This window comes from Camelus dromedarius, chromosome 9, assembly GCF_036321535.1.
Source record: "Camelus dromedarius isolate mCamDro1 chromosome 9, mCamDro1.pat, whole genome shotgun sequence".
Classification (NCBI taxonomy): Eukaryota; Metazoa; Chordata; class Mammalia; order Artiodactyla; family Camelidae; genus Camelus; species Camelus dromedarius.
The window spans coordinates 80,020,001-80,038,381 of record NC_087444.1 but is presented as its reverse complement, the minus strand read 5'-3'; the positions used below and the strand labels follow the sequence as shown (position 1 = coordinate 80,038,381).

General features: G+C 41.4%; 1 protein-coding gene across 1 annotated transcript; it reads right to left on the bottom strand.

Annotated features, from left to right (window-relative positions):
• Positions 1 to 6,598: 6,598 nt before the first annotated feature.
• On the bottom strand, positions 6,599 to 17,364 carry LOC135318416 (zinc finger protein 345-like). The gene is made up of 3 exons (XM_031457435.2): positions 16,853 to 17,364; positions 15,402 to 15,528; positions 6,599 to 11,213 (listed from the first exon to the last, which is right to left on the bottom strand). The coding sequence occupies exons 1-3, from the start codon at positions 16,883 to 16,885 to the stop codon at positions 8,884 to 8,886; spliced, it is 2,490 nt and encodes an 829-aa protein (XP_031313295.1). The 5' UTR covers positions 16,886 to 17,364; the 3' UTR covers positions 6,599 to 8,883.
• Between the last annotated feature and the right edge of the window lie 1,017 nt (positions 17,365 to 18,381).

Here is an 18,381-nt window from a genome sequence, read left to right as displayed (position 1 = left end):
GAGCCAGGAAGTCCCGCCCAACCCCCGTGCCCAAACGGAAACACCTTTTCTTCTGAGTATTGGCTCAAAAGCCCTGGGTCCCACGCAAGGCATTCTGGGTCATGTAGTTCTCAATTCCAGGAGAAAAGGCCAAGATGACCGGGGAAGTTGCACAGAGACATGGCGTGCAAGATGTCCAAGGGCCATTTTGAAAATGGCTAAGGAGAGAGAAGGAAGCATGCATTTTCTTTACTTTGATGTTCAGAGTGCACTTTACAGTAAACAAATAGAAAATTAGGAAAATTTCTTCTCTATAAATTATTTCTAGATAATATATTCATAAGTTCTGATAAAATTAGGTAGAATACATTTTTCCAGCATAAAAAAAATCACATGGAAAAGACAAAGAAAATTGAGGCATTAATCCATTGGAGAGGTCTAAAATGGAAGAAACTACAGAGCAATCTGATACGAAGAGAAGATTATCGCTAGGAGCCCAGAACAACTTTTGGTTAACTTGAGGATTGGTAATTTTATGTTTAAAAAAAAGAAAAAGAAAACCTGTAAGCTCAGGGGAAAAAAATAGGTAGAATACAGATAGATCTAAAGCTCATAAAATAATGAATTTAATCAATGATCACCAACCAATTACTTCAATCAAATAACTTCAAAGGACAGCTAGCACAACAGATAAAATTCCAGTGGAGAAAAAAATGACGCTGGATGAAAAACAAACCCTAACAACAGTTGGACCCAGTATGCAAAGTGTTGACAAAAATTAATCAGTCTATCTAAGGAAGAAATGTAAATTTTTATTTGAGACACATTGTTATAACCTGGGAAGCACCTCTCAGAAAGCTCTGAGGACTGTTCTGCCCGTCAGAAGTCAAAGCATAGTTATATAATAGGTTTTGGAGACAGAGGGCTATACATTAAATGCAGTGAGTATTTCGCACGAGCCAAAACTGCAAGTACAAAGTGGTGGGTCATTATGACCCCTTACAAGATCAAGAAGGCATGTTATCTTTGAAGGAGTCATCTTGTTGGTGCTAGGAAAATGTTGCTCTTTATAGCTGAACAGGTATTTCTGCCGATGGGGAGGTTTGGTGGATGCATGGAAATCCACCAAATGCAGATACACAATGCACGGTAGAAGGGAAAGAGGAAGCCAAACTGCAGAGAAAATTTTTTGTTTAAATTTCCTTGACTTGCCCTAGGATACAAATTTTTATTGCATCAACCATTTACTTCGAAAAACAGAAGACATCCAGACTTCAGACTATGTTAGTGTTGAAAACAGAAGTCTCAGCCCTGCCTGTGGAGCACTGTGACCAGAGTGAATGTGATTAATGCCTCTGGCTCTAATTATACTTTTATTGGAAGCAATGGAGGACATGTTGAGGCCATCAAAGAGACACAATTACCTTAGAAGATGTAATTATACCAGACAGATGACCTAGTCCCACCATCATATAAGACAAACACAAGAATGTAGGACAAACCTATGAAATAAAAAAGAACTAAGATGCAGAATATGAACATAAAATGGGAGCATACTGTTTATGATTTAATGATTATGAAAAACAAATCTTAGAAAAGGGGAAAATTGAATTCTAAATTATTAGTATTTCTGCTGGTGTGAAAATGCTATTGCAATTATAATGAAAGAGAACTTGTACTTTAGAGATATATTTGAAAGATTTATAGGTGAGATGTGTCTGGCATTTTCTTTTTTTGGAGGGTATTTTGTTTATTTGTTTTGCAGGCAGGTACTGGGAATTGATGTCATTTTCAATGCTATAAGATTAGGAAAATATTTATGAATTATATTTAGAGATAATGAAGAAGTAATATTCATACCAAAAGTTGATCTATGCATAGCTGAGAATCCTTTAAAAAATCATTTGAAATATTATAATTAACAAGAAATTATGGGTATGTATATAAAAATTTTAAAAATTTAAAATAAATTAATAAAATAAAATTTAAAATCAATAGTAATTCTGTAAGGAGCTTCCTCCTATTTAAAAATTTAAAGCAAACATGTTACTAACATATAAACAAAAATTTGAAAACCAGCAAAAGTAAGAAATGTGACAATTGAAAAAAACTTTTAAAACTTGGAAATTAAACCAGAAATTATAAAAACCACCTCTAAATAAAAATAGGTATAAGCCAAGTTTCTATGTAGAAAGATCATTATGAATAAAAATACAAGAGATCATTTACTTAATGTATTTCAAATAAAATGCTAATGTTTCAGAGCTTATTAGTTAAAACTTATTTAAAGGATAATAAAAAGTTTATATAAAGAACTTATAAATATATCCAACAGCTTATTCTGGCAAAAAAATAAAACAACATAGTTGGGTTAATAGTACATAGTAGTGAGCCTGGAAACATGTTACTATATTTACATACTGAATTAATTTATAGGAGCATATGTACTAAACTTGATTATCAACTTGAAGAGAAAATAGGTAATGCAATAAAATATTAAAATGGATTGTAAATTGAGATGCAAAAACATCTTGATTTATACCTCTTCTCAAACTGAAAAATAATTTAATCAAACTTATGCATGAAAACATCATATATGTATGGGCTGGGTAAGAATGTTCTCAGTGAGTGTATTGATTTATATAGCATTCCACAAGATTGAACAAAATTAGGTAATTGGTAGTACAATAAAAATACCAAGAAATTTAAAAAAAACAAATAACAAAAAAAAAACAAAGAAGAAAAAAAAACCAAGAAATTAAAGTGAATTATAAGAAGGAAAAAAAATGTAGTTTATATAAAACCTCTGAAATGAAATTAAGTCATATACAAGTAGCACTACTGATTTCCTATGAGGATTAACAGAAATTGTTTTAATTAGAGACAAGTAGGGCCTGAAAATTCTGGACTTGCTCTCATTATTGAACACTTGGCCCTTTAGAAACTGCAGTTTTTTGAGAAAATAAAGGCCATTAAATTTCCCCTAATTACAGAGGTTCTATGTGAGCACAATTATGGTGTAATCAAGAAAATTTCACTCTCCACAAAGGGATTGAAAGGTACTTTTGTCAGTGTGTGTGATCCTGATGTGATTTGTTAGAACAAGCCATCTCATGACTTCTACATGACACACTAGAAACCTACTGAATCACAAGTGGATCATCAGAGCTCTTTGCAGAGAGAAGAGAGCAAAATGTTAATGATAATGAAGATATTATATTCATACAAAACATGATGTCATATAGGATAAGCTTTAGCTTTGAGATTCTTTACCTCCCTGCTTATCTTGCTGTTTGTATTTTGCAATCTTCTAGTCACATTATTTTTTGTGTCTTGCTTTCACTAGATCTGACAGGATGTTTTAACTCTTCCATGCATCAAAGCCATCTTAGTAAAATACTACTATAGATTTCATTTGCAAATCATTCTCCCAAAACATAAAAAATGCATATCCTGAGTTCTAATATGTGAGAGAATTAAGCTGAGCCCATGGCTATGCTGGAAACTTGATTTGGGCCCTCTCTTTTTTTTTTTCTTGATTTGTCTGGCTAAATGTTTGTCAATTTTGTTTTATCTTTTCAAAAATCCTTCTCTAACCACAACTCTTCATACTTTTCAAGCACCTTTTCTAACCTCAACACTATGAGAGTAGAAATCAACTACATGAAAAAAACTGCAAAAAATACAAACACATGGAGGCTAAACAACCAACTGGTCACTGATCACTGAAGAAGTCAAGAAGAAATTAAAAAATACCTGGAGAGAAATAAAAAATCAAAAACAAAAACATAATGATCCAGCAGAGATCATCACCTCAGAACTGCATAGTCAGGAAGTACAGACCATTCTGTTTTCACACATGAACCCATTTAGACAAACAATAATGCTGTGACATAGATACCATACTACCCCATTTTGTGAAGGATGAACCTGAGCCACAGAAAGGTTCAGAAACTTGCCTGAGGCCGCACAGCCTGTGAGCGGCAGGTTTGGGAGTCTCACCGGAAGCTCTGGCTCCAGGAGGAAACAGCTCACAGCCCCGTGTGGGATCAGCATTCTTGGAGAAGGTAACCATGAAGTGAGTGGGAGGTGGTCTGGAGTATTTAATCATCAGGGAATGGGAATCTGCGTGAGGGGATGACTTGGTCATTCCCAGATTTTGATATTTCATGGACTTCTGAAATTTTTTAAAAATCAAAAAACCCACACAGTGATTTGGTCCAGTAAAGACACAAATTATCATCTATAGTCACTCCTATTTCATTTTAAAAAAAGGACTTCTAGCGGGTAAGAAAGCACAGGTTGGCACCTCATAATAAAGGCACATATTCTACATTGAGTAAGCTGAGGTTCCTGAGGGACTCGCTCAGTGGCTGTATTTTCCTTACTTTGCCGAGGACAATAAGATGTTGGAATCCAATGAGTGGAACTTGGACAATGCCTGCAACAGACCTGACACCTGGTCTGTGCTTAGGGGACCTTAGCTGTGGCCAATGTTATAATTCTATTTAAAATGACCTACATTTTATTTTTCTTATATAGATTATATGCTAAAATGTCTATTTGTATCGCTCTGCTAATGGGAAAACCAGTTTGACTTCTGACAAATGGAAATTTACCACAAAAATACGATGAAATCAAAAGAATGCTCTGAAGTCCCAGAGACTTCCTGAGGCCTGCTCTCTGCTGAAAAGGGATTTTAGTGACAGTGGGTGGGGATGGGGCAAGAGAGATCAGCTCTATTCCAAGACTTTCTCCTGACAGCAGCAAGGGAACAAAACGAGCAGGGGAAAGCATCAGCTTACTCAAGGTGTCCTGGCATGCCATCTGATGTCAGATCGGTGGACTCTCTAAAATAATCTCCTGAACCAGCACAGGAGCGTGGCTCAGGCCTTAAGAAACAAGGGGTGATGGTGCAGCCTTCAGGAGACCATTTTAACTGCAACAGTATTGCTTAGGAAGATACCCTGGGTGGACTCATGGCAAGTGGCTTCAAAAAGTACTGCCTGACTCACCCTCTTCTCTTACCCTGCCCACCACCCATGACCCTGATAACTGGGCCAAGAGGACACCTAACCCAACTAGGCTGGGCCAGTGAGCTCCCCACCTGTGGAATCTGGAATGGTGATCTCAGATGTGGCCACAGTGCTGGGCAGTGGGGTAAGGATTTATGTTTAGAAGGTCTATTTTTTTTTTTTAAACCAAAAGATCCTTGGTGCAGACACAGGGAGATAAGAACAGAGGATATGGGTCCAGAACTTGGTGAGGACTGCAGGGAAAGATGGTATATGCCACCGGTCTTCCCAACCAGCCGTCCTGGACTAGAGGACAGGATCAAGTGGCAGCAGGTGCCTTGAATGGAGCAGAGGTGAGCCCTTACCCAGTGAGGCCAGGAGCCCAGATGTCTCCATTACCACCTCCTGGTAATGGGTCCTCTGGGCTGGGCTGTTTCTGACACTCCAGGGTGAAGATCAAACACCTGAAAAGGCAAACTGAGGCTTCACAGTGGGTTGTTGGATGGGATCAGAGCCTGTCACTTAGCCGCTGATGAAGGTGCAGAGACCTGCCCCAAGCTGCCGATTCTTGAGGGCTGAGTCCTGTGCTGTGCTCGAAGGGGAAGGTGTGGCCTTTGGACATAATGCAATTTCAACTGAGAGAAAAGCCTCCTGTGGGGGAAGCCACTTGAGATGACAGACAGGGGCACTCCCATGAGGACTGAGAGGGCAGGCTTAAGTGGGGACATGCCGACAGGTCCAACAATGGTAACAGCGGCAGCAGCCGAGACCCCTTGGTCCTCGCCACGTGCCTATCCTGGGCTGAGGGCTCACATGCTGAGGTAAAGGGATTAAACATTCCCAGCTCTAACCTAGATTCAGGGTCTGAATCCAGCATCTTCAATCAGACACTTGTCCAGTGTGACCTCGGGGAACCCACTTCATCGTTCTGACCCTCGATTCCCCCAGCATTCTCAGGGGTGAGAATGAAAGAGAATATGCTCATAAAGCAAAGGGGGCCTGGCCAGGGAATTTCACTGAAGGCGGAGGCTAGAGCTGCCAAGGCCCCAGGAGGCCTGGTGCAGCGGTGGGTGCAGCAAAGGGGCCCCTCAGCTCGTCACCTCCTCCCACAGCTCAAGGGTAGAGTCACACCTTATACCTCTTTTACAAAGGGGGAAACTGAGTCCCAGAGTCGGTGGAGGGTCATTTAACTGTGAGTCACAGTGGTATTTCAGAATCAGGATTCAAACCCAGTCTGCCTGACCCGGGGCCTGGGGAGTCAGATCACTGCCCTACTTCCCTCCCTACTTGGCTTTGGGACTCAAAAAACACTGTGTCCATCCTGACGCAATGTGGTCCCCCTGAGGTATCTGCTTCAACTGACTAACCCCCAGATGATAGACCAGGAAAAGGGGTGTACTCTACTAAGAAAGGGTTTGTGGTATTATTAAATGCCTACACTTTAAAAAGCGATGGAGAATATGTAAGTAATACAGACTAAAATTAAGTGTCTGGTATATGTGTCCATTACATTGCACACAGCATATGAAAACTGAAAAAATTATAGACCATATTATTCCAGCATTAAAAACAACTAACCACAAAGTAAAAAGTCACAAAACGAGTGAAATTCCAATACATCTTTGTCTCACTGTTCTTTTGTTAAAGAAAAAAATTAGCCAAAATTCACAGAATAGGCAGAAGATATGAACATTTCATTACAGATATAGAGATAGCAAATACACATCTGAAAAATGCTCATCATGAATCCTTAGAGAAATCCAAGTAAAAAAGTCAGATAGCATGACAAACTTACAAAAAGGGTCAGAATTAAGAACGACTGACCAAGTATTCACTAAGATGTGGAACTCTCATATACTGCTGGTAAAAATGCAAAAAGGTAAAATTGGTTCAGATCACAATTTGCTAGTTTGTTTAAGCTAAACACTCACCTACCCTAGGACTCAGACTTTGCACTGCGTTACTGACAAAAGATAAATGAAACATATATCCATACAAAGAATTACACAGAAATGTTTATAACAGCTTTTTCTCAATATTCAAATACTAGAAATACCACATGTCCATAAGCAAATGAATGGATAAACTAATAGTGGGATATATAAAGAGAAGAGTATTTCTTAGAGGAAAAAAAAAAGTACGAGCCACTCAAGTATCATTGATGAATCTCCAAGTATTTATGCAACATAAATAAAGGCATGAACAAGAGTAAATATCTTGATGTCCACCATATGAACTCTAGAAAATGCAAAGTACCTGTTCTAATGGAAAGTAAGTCGACGGTTCCTTGGAGGGCTGTGCAGGGCAGGGAAAGATTATAAAAAGTCATGAGATAAATATACGTGACAGATGTGGTCGTTACCAAAACTATGATGATGGTTTCAGTTTCATACACATGTCAGAACTTATCAAATAGCTTTTTAAAATGGTTCAAGATAAAAACTCTATGTCAAACTCGTTTTGGAAAAGAGGTTTGGCAATCCAACATTCATGCCACCTTCTCATGCCTTCTGGAGGTCAGTCTTCCCTCAATAACAGCAAGTAGAGTGGGCAATGAAGGACCTGCCACTCAAGTCAACAGAAATGCTGCCTGGGTCACAAGAGACACATCTGCGGACCACAGCTTTTCCCCCTCTCTCTCTTTTTCTAAACCTGCCTGGGCAGTAATAACCTTGAGATGAGTATCAATGAGAGGGTACAGGAATCTACAAAACCTTTTGATTATTGTCAATGACAATGACTTAAGCTACACAAGACAATTATGCCTAGAGGACCTCAGATTTATGTACATACTGATCTTGCCCAATCATTGTCACAGACATTCCTGGATGCACGTTGAAAACAGGTATTTTCCATCTACTCGGCTGCAGTCGCCTAGAATCCCCTTAATAAGCCGGTGTTTCTGTAGTAATCCTGGTTTGCCCTGAGCCCTGAGCCCTAGTGACTATCACCCACTGAACTGTGGACACATGGTTCTTTGCAGGACCTGGGGAAACAATTCCCCTCAACAGTGCTGACATCTCCTGTGAACAAGGGAAAGAATTCATGCTGCTCCCAGAAGCTCCTGAGGTTGTCACACTTGGCCTCTCCTCAGGGTGATCACTGAGCCTCCTAAAACTCATAGCATCCTGGCCTCAAATGAGGGCAAGAAAGCCCTGCAGTCTTTTAGGAGGCCATGGGCAGCAACACAAACTTGGCAGAAACTGGTAAGCCTCTGTAATGTCTCCTCTGAGGCACAGAAAGTTTGAGACCTCCATAAAAGTTGCTCACCCCTTCATGCCTGTAGAGCCCACCTCACATGGTAAACGGAACGTCCAAGATGAAAGAGGACTTAAACAATAAGGCCTTTGTTACTGGACAAACCAAAGCAATGTGGGGCTGGCAGTTCTTTAGCTGGTGACTTGGGAGCTGGAAAAATTCATCACAACTATCTTGAGTCCAACAGGTTCCTGAAAATGGTAGTCCTTCTCTGCAAGCTGCCAGGTGAACTCATACGATGTTCTCTGGGCCAGTACTGGGTCAGGCCCAAGCTCAAGCTTGTCAGAGAGAAGGGAATGAGGACATCTGAAGGGCTCAAGCTATTCCTAATTTCCTCCAACAAATGAGAGAAGTCAGCACCCCTGAGCAGACTGGGCTAGTGACTGATGCACACTGTGGGGACCTGCCAGATTACAGAGATGAGATGGACCTGGCTGAAGAAACCGGCAATAATAAATCTGCCAAGAGCCCTGGGCAGGTAAGAAACTGCGACACAGCCACACATGCATCCCACATAACTGAAGGTCATGAGCTATCTCCCTACTATTGTGTTTGAATTCAGTTCAATTAGAGCCTCAGTTTCCTTCAGTGCCATTGCACTGAACAAGGAAATTACATATTTCTTACACATCTAAGTCCTTTCTCCAGTGTGAATTCTCTGGTGCTGAGAGAGATTAGATTTTCGGCTAAAAGATTTCCCACATTTGCTGCAGTCATAAGGCTTTTCTCCAGTGTGAACTCTCTGATGATAATGGAGGGTGGAACGAGAGGTAAAAGATTTCCCACATTCACTGCACTCGTACGGTCTTTCTCCTGTATGAACTCTCCGGTGAATTACGAGGTGAATTCTCTGGGTAAAGGACTTCCCACAGTCACTGCACTCATGAGGCCTTTCTCCTGTGTGAACTCTGCGATGTCGAATGAGTATCGAGCTATTGGTAAAAGATTTCCCACATTCACTGCACTTATAAGGCCGCTCTCCAGTGTGAACTCTCTGATGATAGCCAAGGGCAGAAACAGAAGTAAAAGATTTCTCACATTCACTGCACTCATAAGGCCTTTCTCCAGTATGAACTCTCCGGTGTTTAGAGAGGTATGAATTCTGGCTAAAGGATCTTCCACAATCACTACATTCATAAGGCTTTTCTCCAGTGTGAACTCTCTGGTGTTGATTCAGTTGGGAACTATCCCTAAAACATTTCCCACATTCACTGCACTCAAAAGGCCTTTCTCCTGTGTGAACTCTCTGATGACAACGGAGGGCAGAGCTACAGGTAAAAGACTTTTCACATTCCTTGCATTCATAAGGCCTTTCTCCAACGTGAATTTTCTGATGATAACGAAGGGCAGAGCCAGAGGTAAAAGATTTCCCACATTCGCTGCATTCGTAAGGCCTTTCTCCTGTATGAACTCTCTTGTGTATATTAAGATGATTTCTTTGAGTAAAAGATTTCCCACACTGATTGCATTCATAAGGTCTTTCTCCTGTGTGAATTCTACGGTGTCGAATGAGTATCGGTCCATTGGTAAATGATTTCCCACATTCACTGCACTCATACGGTTTTTCTCCTGTGTGAACTCTCTGATGATAACAGAGGGCGGAACCAGAGGTGAAAGATTTCCCACATTCACAGCACTCATAAGGCCTTTCTCCAGTGTGAACTCTCTGGTGTTGAGAGAGGTAAGATTTGTGGCTAAAGGATTTCCCACATTCGCTGCACTTATAAGGCCTTTCTCCTGTGTGAACTCTTCGGTGTATAATGAGGTGATTTATTTGGGTAAAAGATTTCCCACAATCAGTACATTCATATGGCCTTTCTCCTGTGTGAACTCTCTGATGATAACGTAGGCCAGAGCTAGACGTAAAAGATTTCCCACAGTCCCTACATTTATAAGGCTTTTCTCCAGTGTGAACTCTCTGATGATAACGGAGGGCGGAGCTAGAAGTAAAAGATTTCCCACATTCACTGCACTCATAAGGCCTTTCTCCTGTGTGAACCCTCCAGTGCTCAATGAGGTCAGATTTTCGTCTAAAGGACTTCCCACATTCAGTGCACTCATAACTCATGTCTCCAGTGTGAACTGTCTGTTGTTGAATGAAGATGGAGCTGTGGCTAAAAGATTGTGCACATTTGTGGCACGCATGATGATCTTCTCCAGTGTGACTCCTCTGAGGATAAATGAGGACAAATTCTTGGCTAAAGGATTTCCCACATTTGCTGCACTTGTACTGCCTTGCCCCAGTGTGAATTTTTTGATGTTGATTAAGGGCTGAGCTTCCCCTAAAGGATTTTCCATAGTCACCACAGACATAAAGCCTGTCACCAGTATGAACTCTCTGGTGCACGAGAAATGACGATTTGTACCTGAATGTTTTCCCACATTCACTGCACACAAAACACTGTCTTTTAGTGTAGACACCCTGGTCCTGAACAAGTGTGTCTTTGGCGCCAAAAGCTTTCTTGCATTCTCCCCCAGTGCTTTGTAAAGTTTCATTGCTCTGGGTGATTGTGTTTGGCTTCTCCCTGGTGTGAATGGCCTGCTTCCCTGTTTCTCCCTGCTTCAGATGTCCCGAGGTGGTCAGGAAGTCCTTATCCACCTCTTCATAGGTAAAAGCCTTCTCTGACACATGCAAATTGCAGCTCTTCACAAATAAGGCCTTGTCCATGCTGCTTACGAACGGTTTTTCTCCCATGTGCTGCTCCTGGTGCTGTTGAAGGTTTGTACTGAAATAAAATCCTTTTGTACATGCCCCACACTTGAATAGTTTCTGGCTGTGTTGTGTTCCCAGCTGCTCAGCCAAATGAAGAATGGACTCAGCTCTCAAGACTGGACTACACATCTCACAGGGGTGAGTCTTCTGGGAAGATAAAGGTTCTTTGGAAGTCCTGGCCTGTGACATTACTACAGAAACACTCTGCTCAAAGGGTGCCTTAACATCCTCTTCTCCACTCCAGAAACCTGAATGCAAAGAAATGCTGGTGAAGTACACATTCACTTTCTTGGAAGAAACAACAGAACCACAAATGTGTACGCGAAACCAAAAAAGAACAGGGATAACTATACTATGTCAGGCAAAATAGACTTTTAAGTAAGTAACTGTCACAAGAGACAAAGAAGGTCATTGCACAGTGATAAAGCAGTCAATTCATCAAGAGGAAATAACAATTATAAGCATATGCACCCAACACTGGAGCACCTAACCACATTAAGCAAATAGTAACAAAACTGAAGTCAGAAATAGACGGCAATGCAGTAATAGTATGGAGTCAAACACCATTTTCAACAATGGATGATAGATGAGAAAAAAACGGTAAGAAAATGTTGGAGCTGCACTGCACCTAAGACCAAATGGACCTAATGACATGTACAAACGATGCCACCCACCTGCAGCAGAATACATATTCTTCTCAAGTGCACACAGAACATTCTCTAGGATACACCAAAGTTAGGTCACAAAACAAGTCTTAACAAAATTAAGAAGGCAGAAATCATATTGAGTATCTTTTCCAACCACAATGGTATGAAACTACAAATCACTAATAGATTTAGAGGAGAGCTAGAAAATTCACAAATACGTGGAACTTAAATGACACACTCCTGAACAACCAGTGGGTCAAAGAAAACAATTTCAAATATACTCAAACGAAAATGAAAACATAACACGCCAAAACTTATGGGGTGCACAAAAGCAATCGTAAGAGGAAAGTTTATGCCAATAAATGCCTACATTAACAAAAGAGAATGCTCTCAAATAAACAACCTATCTCTATACCTCAAGGTACCAGAAAAAGCACAAACTAAGGTTAAAGTTAGTAGAAGGAGGCAAATAACAAAGATCAGAAAAGAAATAAATGAAACAGAGACTAGAAAAATGGTAGAAAACACCAATGAAACTAAGAGTTGCTTTTTTTTTGAAAAGATAAATTGACAAAACTTTCCCTAACTATGAAAGAAAGAAGATTCAAAATCAAAAATAAAAGAGGAAACATCACAACTGACACTGCAGGAATAAAATCAATCAGAAGAAACTACAATGGACAATTCTTTGCCAACAAACTGGATAACCTAACCTAGAAGAAATGGACAAACACCTAAAAACATACAACCTACCAAAAGGGAATCATGAAGAAATAGGAAATCTGAATAGATCTATAACTGGTAAGGAGATTAAATCACTAATTTAAAAATCTCCCAACAAAGAAAAGCCCAAGACTAGGGAGAATCACTGGGAATTCTATTAAATATTTAAGAATTAACATCAATCCTTCTCAAAGTCTTCCAAAAGATTGAAGAGGGACCACTTCCAAGCTCATATTGTGAGACCAGCATTATCCTGATATCAAAATCATGTAAGACTAATGCAACACAAGAAAATTACAGGTCAATATTCCTGATGAATAAAGACGCAAAAATTCTTAATAAAATACTTGCAAACCAAATACAATAGCACATTAAAAGGATCATACATCACAATCAACTAGGATATATCCCTGGGATGAAAGGACGGTTGAACATCATGCGCAAATCAATAAATGTGACACATGAGATTAATAAAATGAAGGATAAAAATAATAGTCATATCAACAGATGCCAAAAAAAGCATTTAACAAAATTTAATATCCTTTCATGGTAAGTACCCTCAGCAAGTTAGGTATAGAAGGTATGTACCTTAACACATCTGAGAAGTCCACAGCTAACATCATATTCAACAATCAAAAGCTAAAAGCTTTTCCTCTAACATCAGGAACAAGACAAGGATCATTATTCTCCCCACTTTTATTCAACATAGTACTGGAAGTCCCAGACAAATTACAGAAGAAAAAGAAAGAAAAGGCATCCAAATCAGAATGAAAAGTAAAACTATCTGTTTGTAGATCATATACTTTTATATGCAACCCCCCCCCCCATATTCCACCCTAATAAATGAATTCAGTAAAGTTGCAGGATAAAAAAATATATATACAAAATTCAGTTGCATTTACATACGCTGTTAATAAACTGTCTGAAAAGAAAACTAAGAAAACAATCTCATTTAAAATAGCATCACAAAGAATAAAATACTCAGGAGTAAATTTAATCTAGGAGGTGAAAGACCTGTATTCTGAAAATTCTAAGACAATGATGAAAAAAATTGAAGAAGAAACAAATAAATGGAAAGATATCTAGTGTTCTTGGATTAGAAGAATTAACATTGTTAATTTTACCAAGAGCAATTTACAGATTCAAAACAATCCGTATCAAAATTCCAAAGACATTTTCACAGAAATAGAAAAAATAATCCTAAAATTCATATGGTCCCACAAAAAAATCCAAATAGTTAAAGCAATCTTCAGAAAGAAGAAAAAAGCTAGAGGCATGACACTTCATGATTTCAAAATATCACAAAGCTATGGTAATCAACACAGTGCGGTACTAGCATAAAATCAAACATATAGACCAATGGAACAGAACAGAGAGCCCAGGAATAAAACCCACATATATATGATCAACTAATCTTTGATAGGCACAAGAAGAACACGCAATGGAGAAAGGATAGTCTCGTCTATAAATGGTGATGGGAAAACTGGATATCCATATGCAAAAGAAAAAAAAAAGAGAGAGAGAGAAACTAGCCCCTTATTTATACTACTCACAAAAATTAATTTGAAATGGATTAGAAACTTAAAACATAAGACCTGAAATTATAAAATGTTTAGAAGAAAAGAGAGAAAAAGCTCCTTGACACTAATATTGGAAAATATAAAGAATTCATACAACCCAATAATAAAAAACTAAAGAATCCAATTAAAAATGGGCAAAGGCTCTGAACAGACATTTATCCAAAGATATATAAATGGTCAACAAGTACATAAAAAGATGGTCAATATCACTAACATCTGGGAAATGCAAATCCAAACCACAATGAGATATCACTTCACACCTGTGAAGAACACTATTATCAAAAAGACAAGTGATATGTGTTCATGAGGATATGAAGAAAAAGAAACCCTCATACACTGTTGGTAGGAATGTAAACAGGTACAGCCATTATGGAAAACAGTATGGAAGTGCCTCATAAATTAAAAAAAAGAAAGAGAAAAAATTAAAAATAGAACTATTACACATCCTGTATATTTCTAAAGGAAACAAAATCAGTATCTCAGAGAGATATTTGCACACCCATGTTCACTGCAGCATTATTCACAATAGCCAAGGTATAGAAACAACACAAGAACAAGGTATACCTCATTTTACTGTGCTTTACGGATAAGGCATTTTTTTACAAATTGAAGGTCTGTGGTAACCTATGTCAAGCAAGTCTAATGGTACCATTTTTTCAACAGCATCTGCTCACTTCATGTCTTTGTGGCACATTTGGGTAATTTTTGCAATATTTCAACTTTTTCATTATTATTATCTTTGGTGTGACTACTATAATTGTTGGGGGTGCCAAAAACTGCACCCATATAAAAGAGAAACTTAATCAATAAACATTATATGTGTTCTGACTGTTCAACCAATTGGTGATTCCTGTGTCTCTCTCCCTCTCCTGAAGCGTCCCTGTTTCCTGAGATACAACAATATTAAAATTAGGCCAATTAAGAATCTTACAATGGCCTCTAAGTGCTCAAGTGAAAGGAAGAGTCACATGTCTCTCATTTTAAATCAAAAGCTAGAAATGATTAACATTAGTGAGAAAAGAGATCTAAACACTGCAAACAGAACCATACAGGATAGCCTTAAAAAACAGCCCATGGTCCAGGTAATGGCCACGACAACGCCTTCAATTCCTGCCATAGGCAGGCACAAGGAAATGTCAGATAATAAAAGGGAACAAACCCCCGGGACACACGAGTGCCAGGGACCTGGATATACGACCTGGCTAGGGAAAGTGCAAGCATGGTGCAATCCATTAGCCTCACTGCAAGACTACTGACCTCAAATCCATTTCAATGAGGGTTGAGTATGGACCGTACCCAGGATGCAGGGAGAGACAAGAGCAGCGCAAACAAAACAACCCTAGTTACCACAGCAGTTACCCAGAAAGCTGGGGAAACAAGCAGTGACCAGGTCCACATGTGAGAAGGTTGGAGCAACCCTTGGGGAAAGGGGAGTGAGGCAGGATACAGAGCCTAGACTAGGGCAGTGGGGAGGTGAGGGTCTTACCCAGTGAGGATATAAGTGCATAGTTCTCCAGCATCACATTGAAGTATAGGTGTCTCTGAGCCTCATCAAGGAGGCACCATTCCTCCCAGGAGAAGTGCACGGCAATGTCCTCAAAGGTCACACCACCCTGTCGTGAATGGAATAGATGAAACTGTAAACATTCTCTCTGAGAACCCAGAATCCATCTGCTCACACATGTACCCCACAGTCATCCTCCTCCAGAGCTCCCGCCTCAGAGAAGATACCAGGCCCTGGTGACACAGATGCCCACTCTCTCCTCACTGTCCCTTACTCACTGTAGTCAGCGCTCAGCAACGACAGACAGGGGCTAAACTCCATCTAAGTTACGGCCTGGTCTGCAGGACCCAGTCCCTCCCGCCAAGCAGTTCCCTTAAGGTGTCCCACAATGTGCCTCCAAGATACAGCCAAACACGGGCTCCTCTTTACCCTTAAGTCCCGAATACCAGAGCCCTGGGCCCTTGACTCACACTTCCTCTTGGTGTGCATATCATTCAGTTGACCAAACCTTCGTTCTCACATCTTCAGATCCCATAGTTACACTCCTCGGCTCTGCCATCTCCCTGCCCCGCGCCACAGGCATCTCTCAGGACTCACACAGGTACTTGAATTAAGGCACCCAGAGTGCTTGACAAAAATCAAACATGACCTACTACAACCCCAGTTCTCTGTATGACGGGTCCCATAGCCAGGGAAATCCTTGATTGGTCTTTTGAAGGACAGTCCGCCTTGCCTCTGATCTTTGTTTCAATGTTAGCCACCTAGAACCAGTGAGGGACTGGGGCCATCCCCGCGTCTTATGTAGGATCCCTAAGTGCTTTTTCAACGTTCAGCACCTGTAGGTAGAGGAAAGCAACCATCGCTGGGCTCCCGTGTGCAGGGCTCTCCTGTATCCACACCCAGCCCTGAAATCTAGTGACCTCGGGCTCACTGACCCCTGCGTCTCAGTCCTCAGTGTTGTGACCCTGGACGAGGACTCAACTCCCTGTGCCTCTCTGTCCTTGTCATCGCCTTTCCAGTCTGTTCGCTCTTTGAGCAACTTTTCGAAAACTTAAAGCCCTAACGCAGACTATCCCTCTTCTGTTCACAACCTTCCGCGGCTCCCAGGTCTCTCAGAACGAATGGAAAACCTCTCTGACGGCCAGTCAGGCGTGATACCGCCTCACACCGTGTCCCGCAGACCTAAGACTGACCCAGGTTTCCCGACCCCCCGCCTCAGCCCGGCCTCCAGGCCTCCGCACCTGCGGGTCCCCCCGCCTGGGGGCCCGTCCCCGCGCCGTCACGCCGTCTGTCAGAAACACGGCCCCACCCTCCACCACCTCCCTGGCCTGGACCCCGGCGCCCGGGCCGCAGGCACGCGAGCAGGCGCCCCGCACTCGGGCTCTAGTGTCCGGCGGGAGAGGGCGGTGCGGGCCCGGAGGACGCGCGTTCACCTGCGGCGGGTCCCTCAGCGCGGCCGCCGCCATCGGGGTCTGAGAGCGGAGCGCGGCGGGAGCGGAGAGGGACGCGGGCACGGCGGTCTGTATCCCGGGCCTGTCGCGGGGTCCCCAGGCAGCGTCGCGGAGCCTCGAACCCGCCTCAGTGCAGCGAGGACAACGGCTCCTATCGGACCTTCCCAGTCACGTCACCTCAGTCCTGACACAGCGTTCCGGAACCGACCCGAGAGGAGCAAAAGCAACGGCCGCAATGAGGACGCCAGAAGTCCGGCCCCGGCGCGCTGCGCACGCATGGAAGTCCCGCCTCCTGATCCGTCGTTGGCCCATAACTGCCGTCTCTTGTCCCGGGGTCTTCTGGGTAATGTAGTTCCCAGCGCTCCAGCGGCCGCAGGAAAGGGTGTTCTCGCTGCTCACGCGGAGCATTAGCTTTGAGGCGCTCGGAGGAGCGATGGACCGGGTATTCCTACCTCAGAAGTGGAAGGGGCTTTGCTCGTTGTCAAAAGCGCTGAAGAGACATCATTTCAGACTCCATGAAGCTCAGCCGGCTCCCAATTCTACTGATCCAAACGGCCGTATCATTTACATAGTCACTCGGACATAAAGTGAGGCCACATAGCTGGAAATGTGTTGTTGCATTTCAAATGTATGTAGCCTCAAGTGTTACTCCGTTTTGTCCGTTTTGTGAGTTCAGTATGTTTGGTAAGGAAGAAGGGAAAAGACTCCATACAGGTCCATGACAGAAAAGCAAGTAGAGGTATGTTAGGCTGCCCTGAAGCAGGTGGAAAAGCAGGAGCTCTGCCTCGGGTTCCCAGAGAAAACGTCTCCCTTGCCTGTATTATCAGTCATTTTCAGAAGTGGAAGGAAAAATCAACAGAATGAACAGAAGTGGAAGCAAAATAGGAAGTGACAAACTAAATCCCCTAAATTTTATGAAAGCTAGTTTTTGGGGGGGTTTTTTGTTTTTGTTTTTTTTAGTCTTATAGCCTTTTTAGAATTGTAACAATTGTGTCTGCTAACTATATATTTTGGGATGTTGAGTTCATTTATTTATTTGGTGAGGAGAAAATATTAAATAAGAGCTGTGTTAGTCTGCTAGGACTTCCAAAACATCTAAATACTATTGAAACCGAGGGTAGTCATCAATAAACAATAAACTGTAACCTGCCTTCGCTGATCAAGCTCACTTTGTTTTTACAAAAATTCACATGTACTCCAAGCACCATATAGCCTAAAAAATAAGATCTTTGCCCAAGTAACAAGTGTTTTAGAAACTTTGAGTTAGCTGTATCCAGATTGAGCTGGAGCCGGTAAAGACTGGTTAAGACCACTGACCCTCCATCTGGGCATGTGCAAGTGTCTGCTCAGTGACCTTTTGACATCAGAGGGCCAAAAACTCCACCCTCAGAACATGGTAAGGCTGCCATTTTCTGAACAAGTGTCCCATGAAGAAGTCTGTAGTTTACTTTCACCTGTACAGAATGACAATTACTGCACCTTTTCCTTTTTTATATTTTTTATTGAAGTGT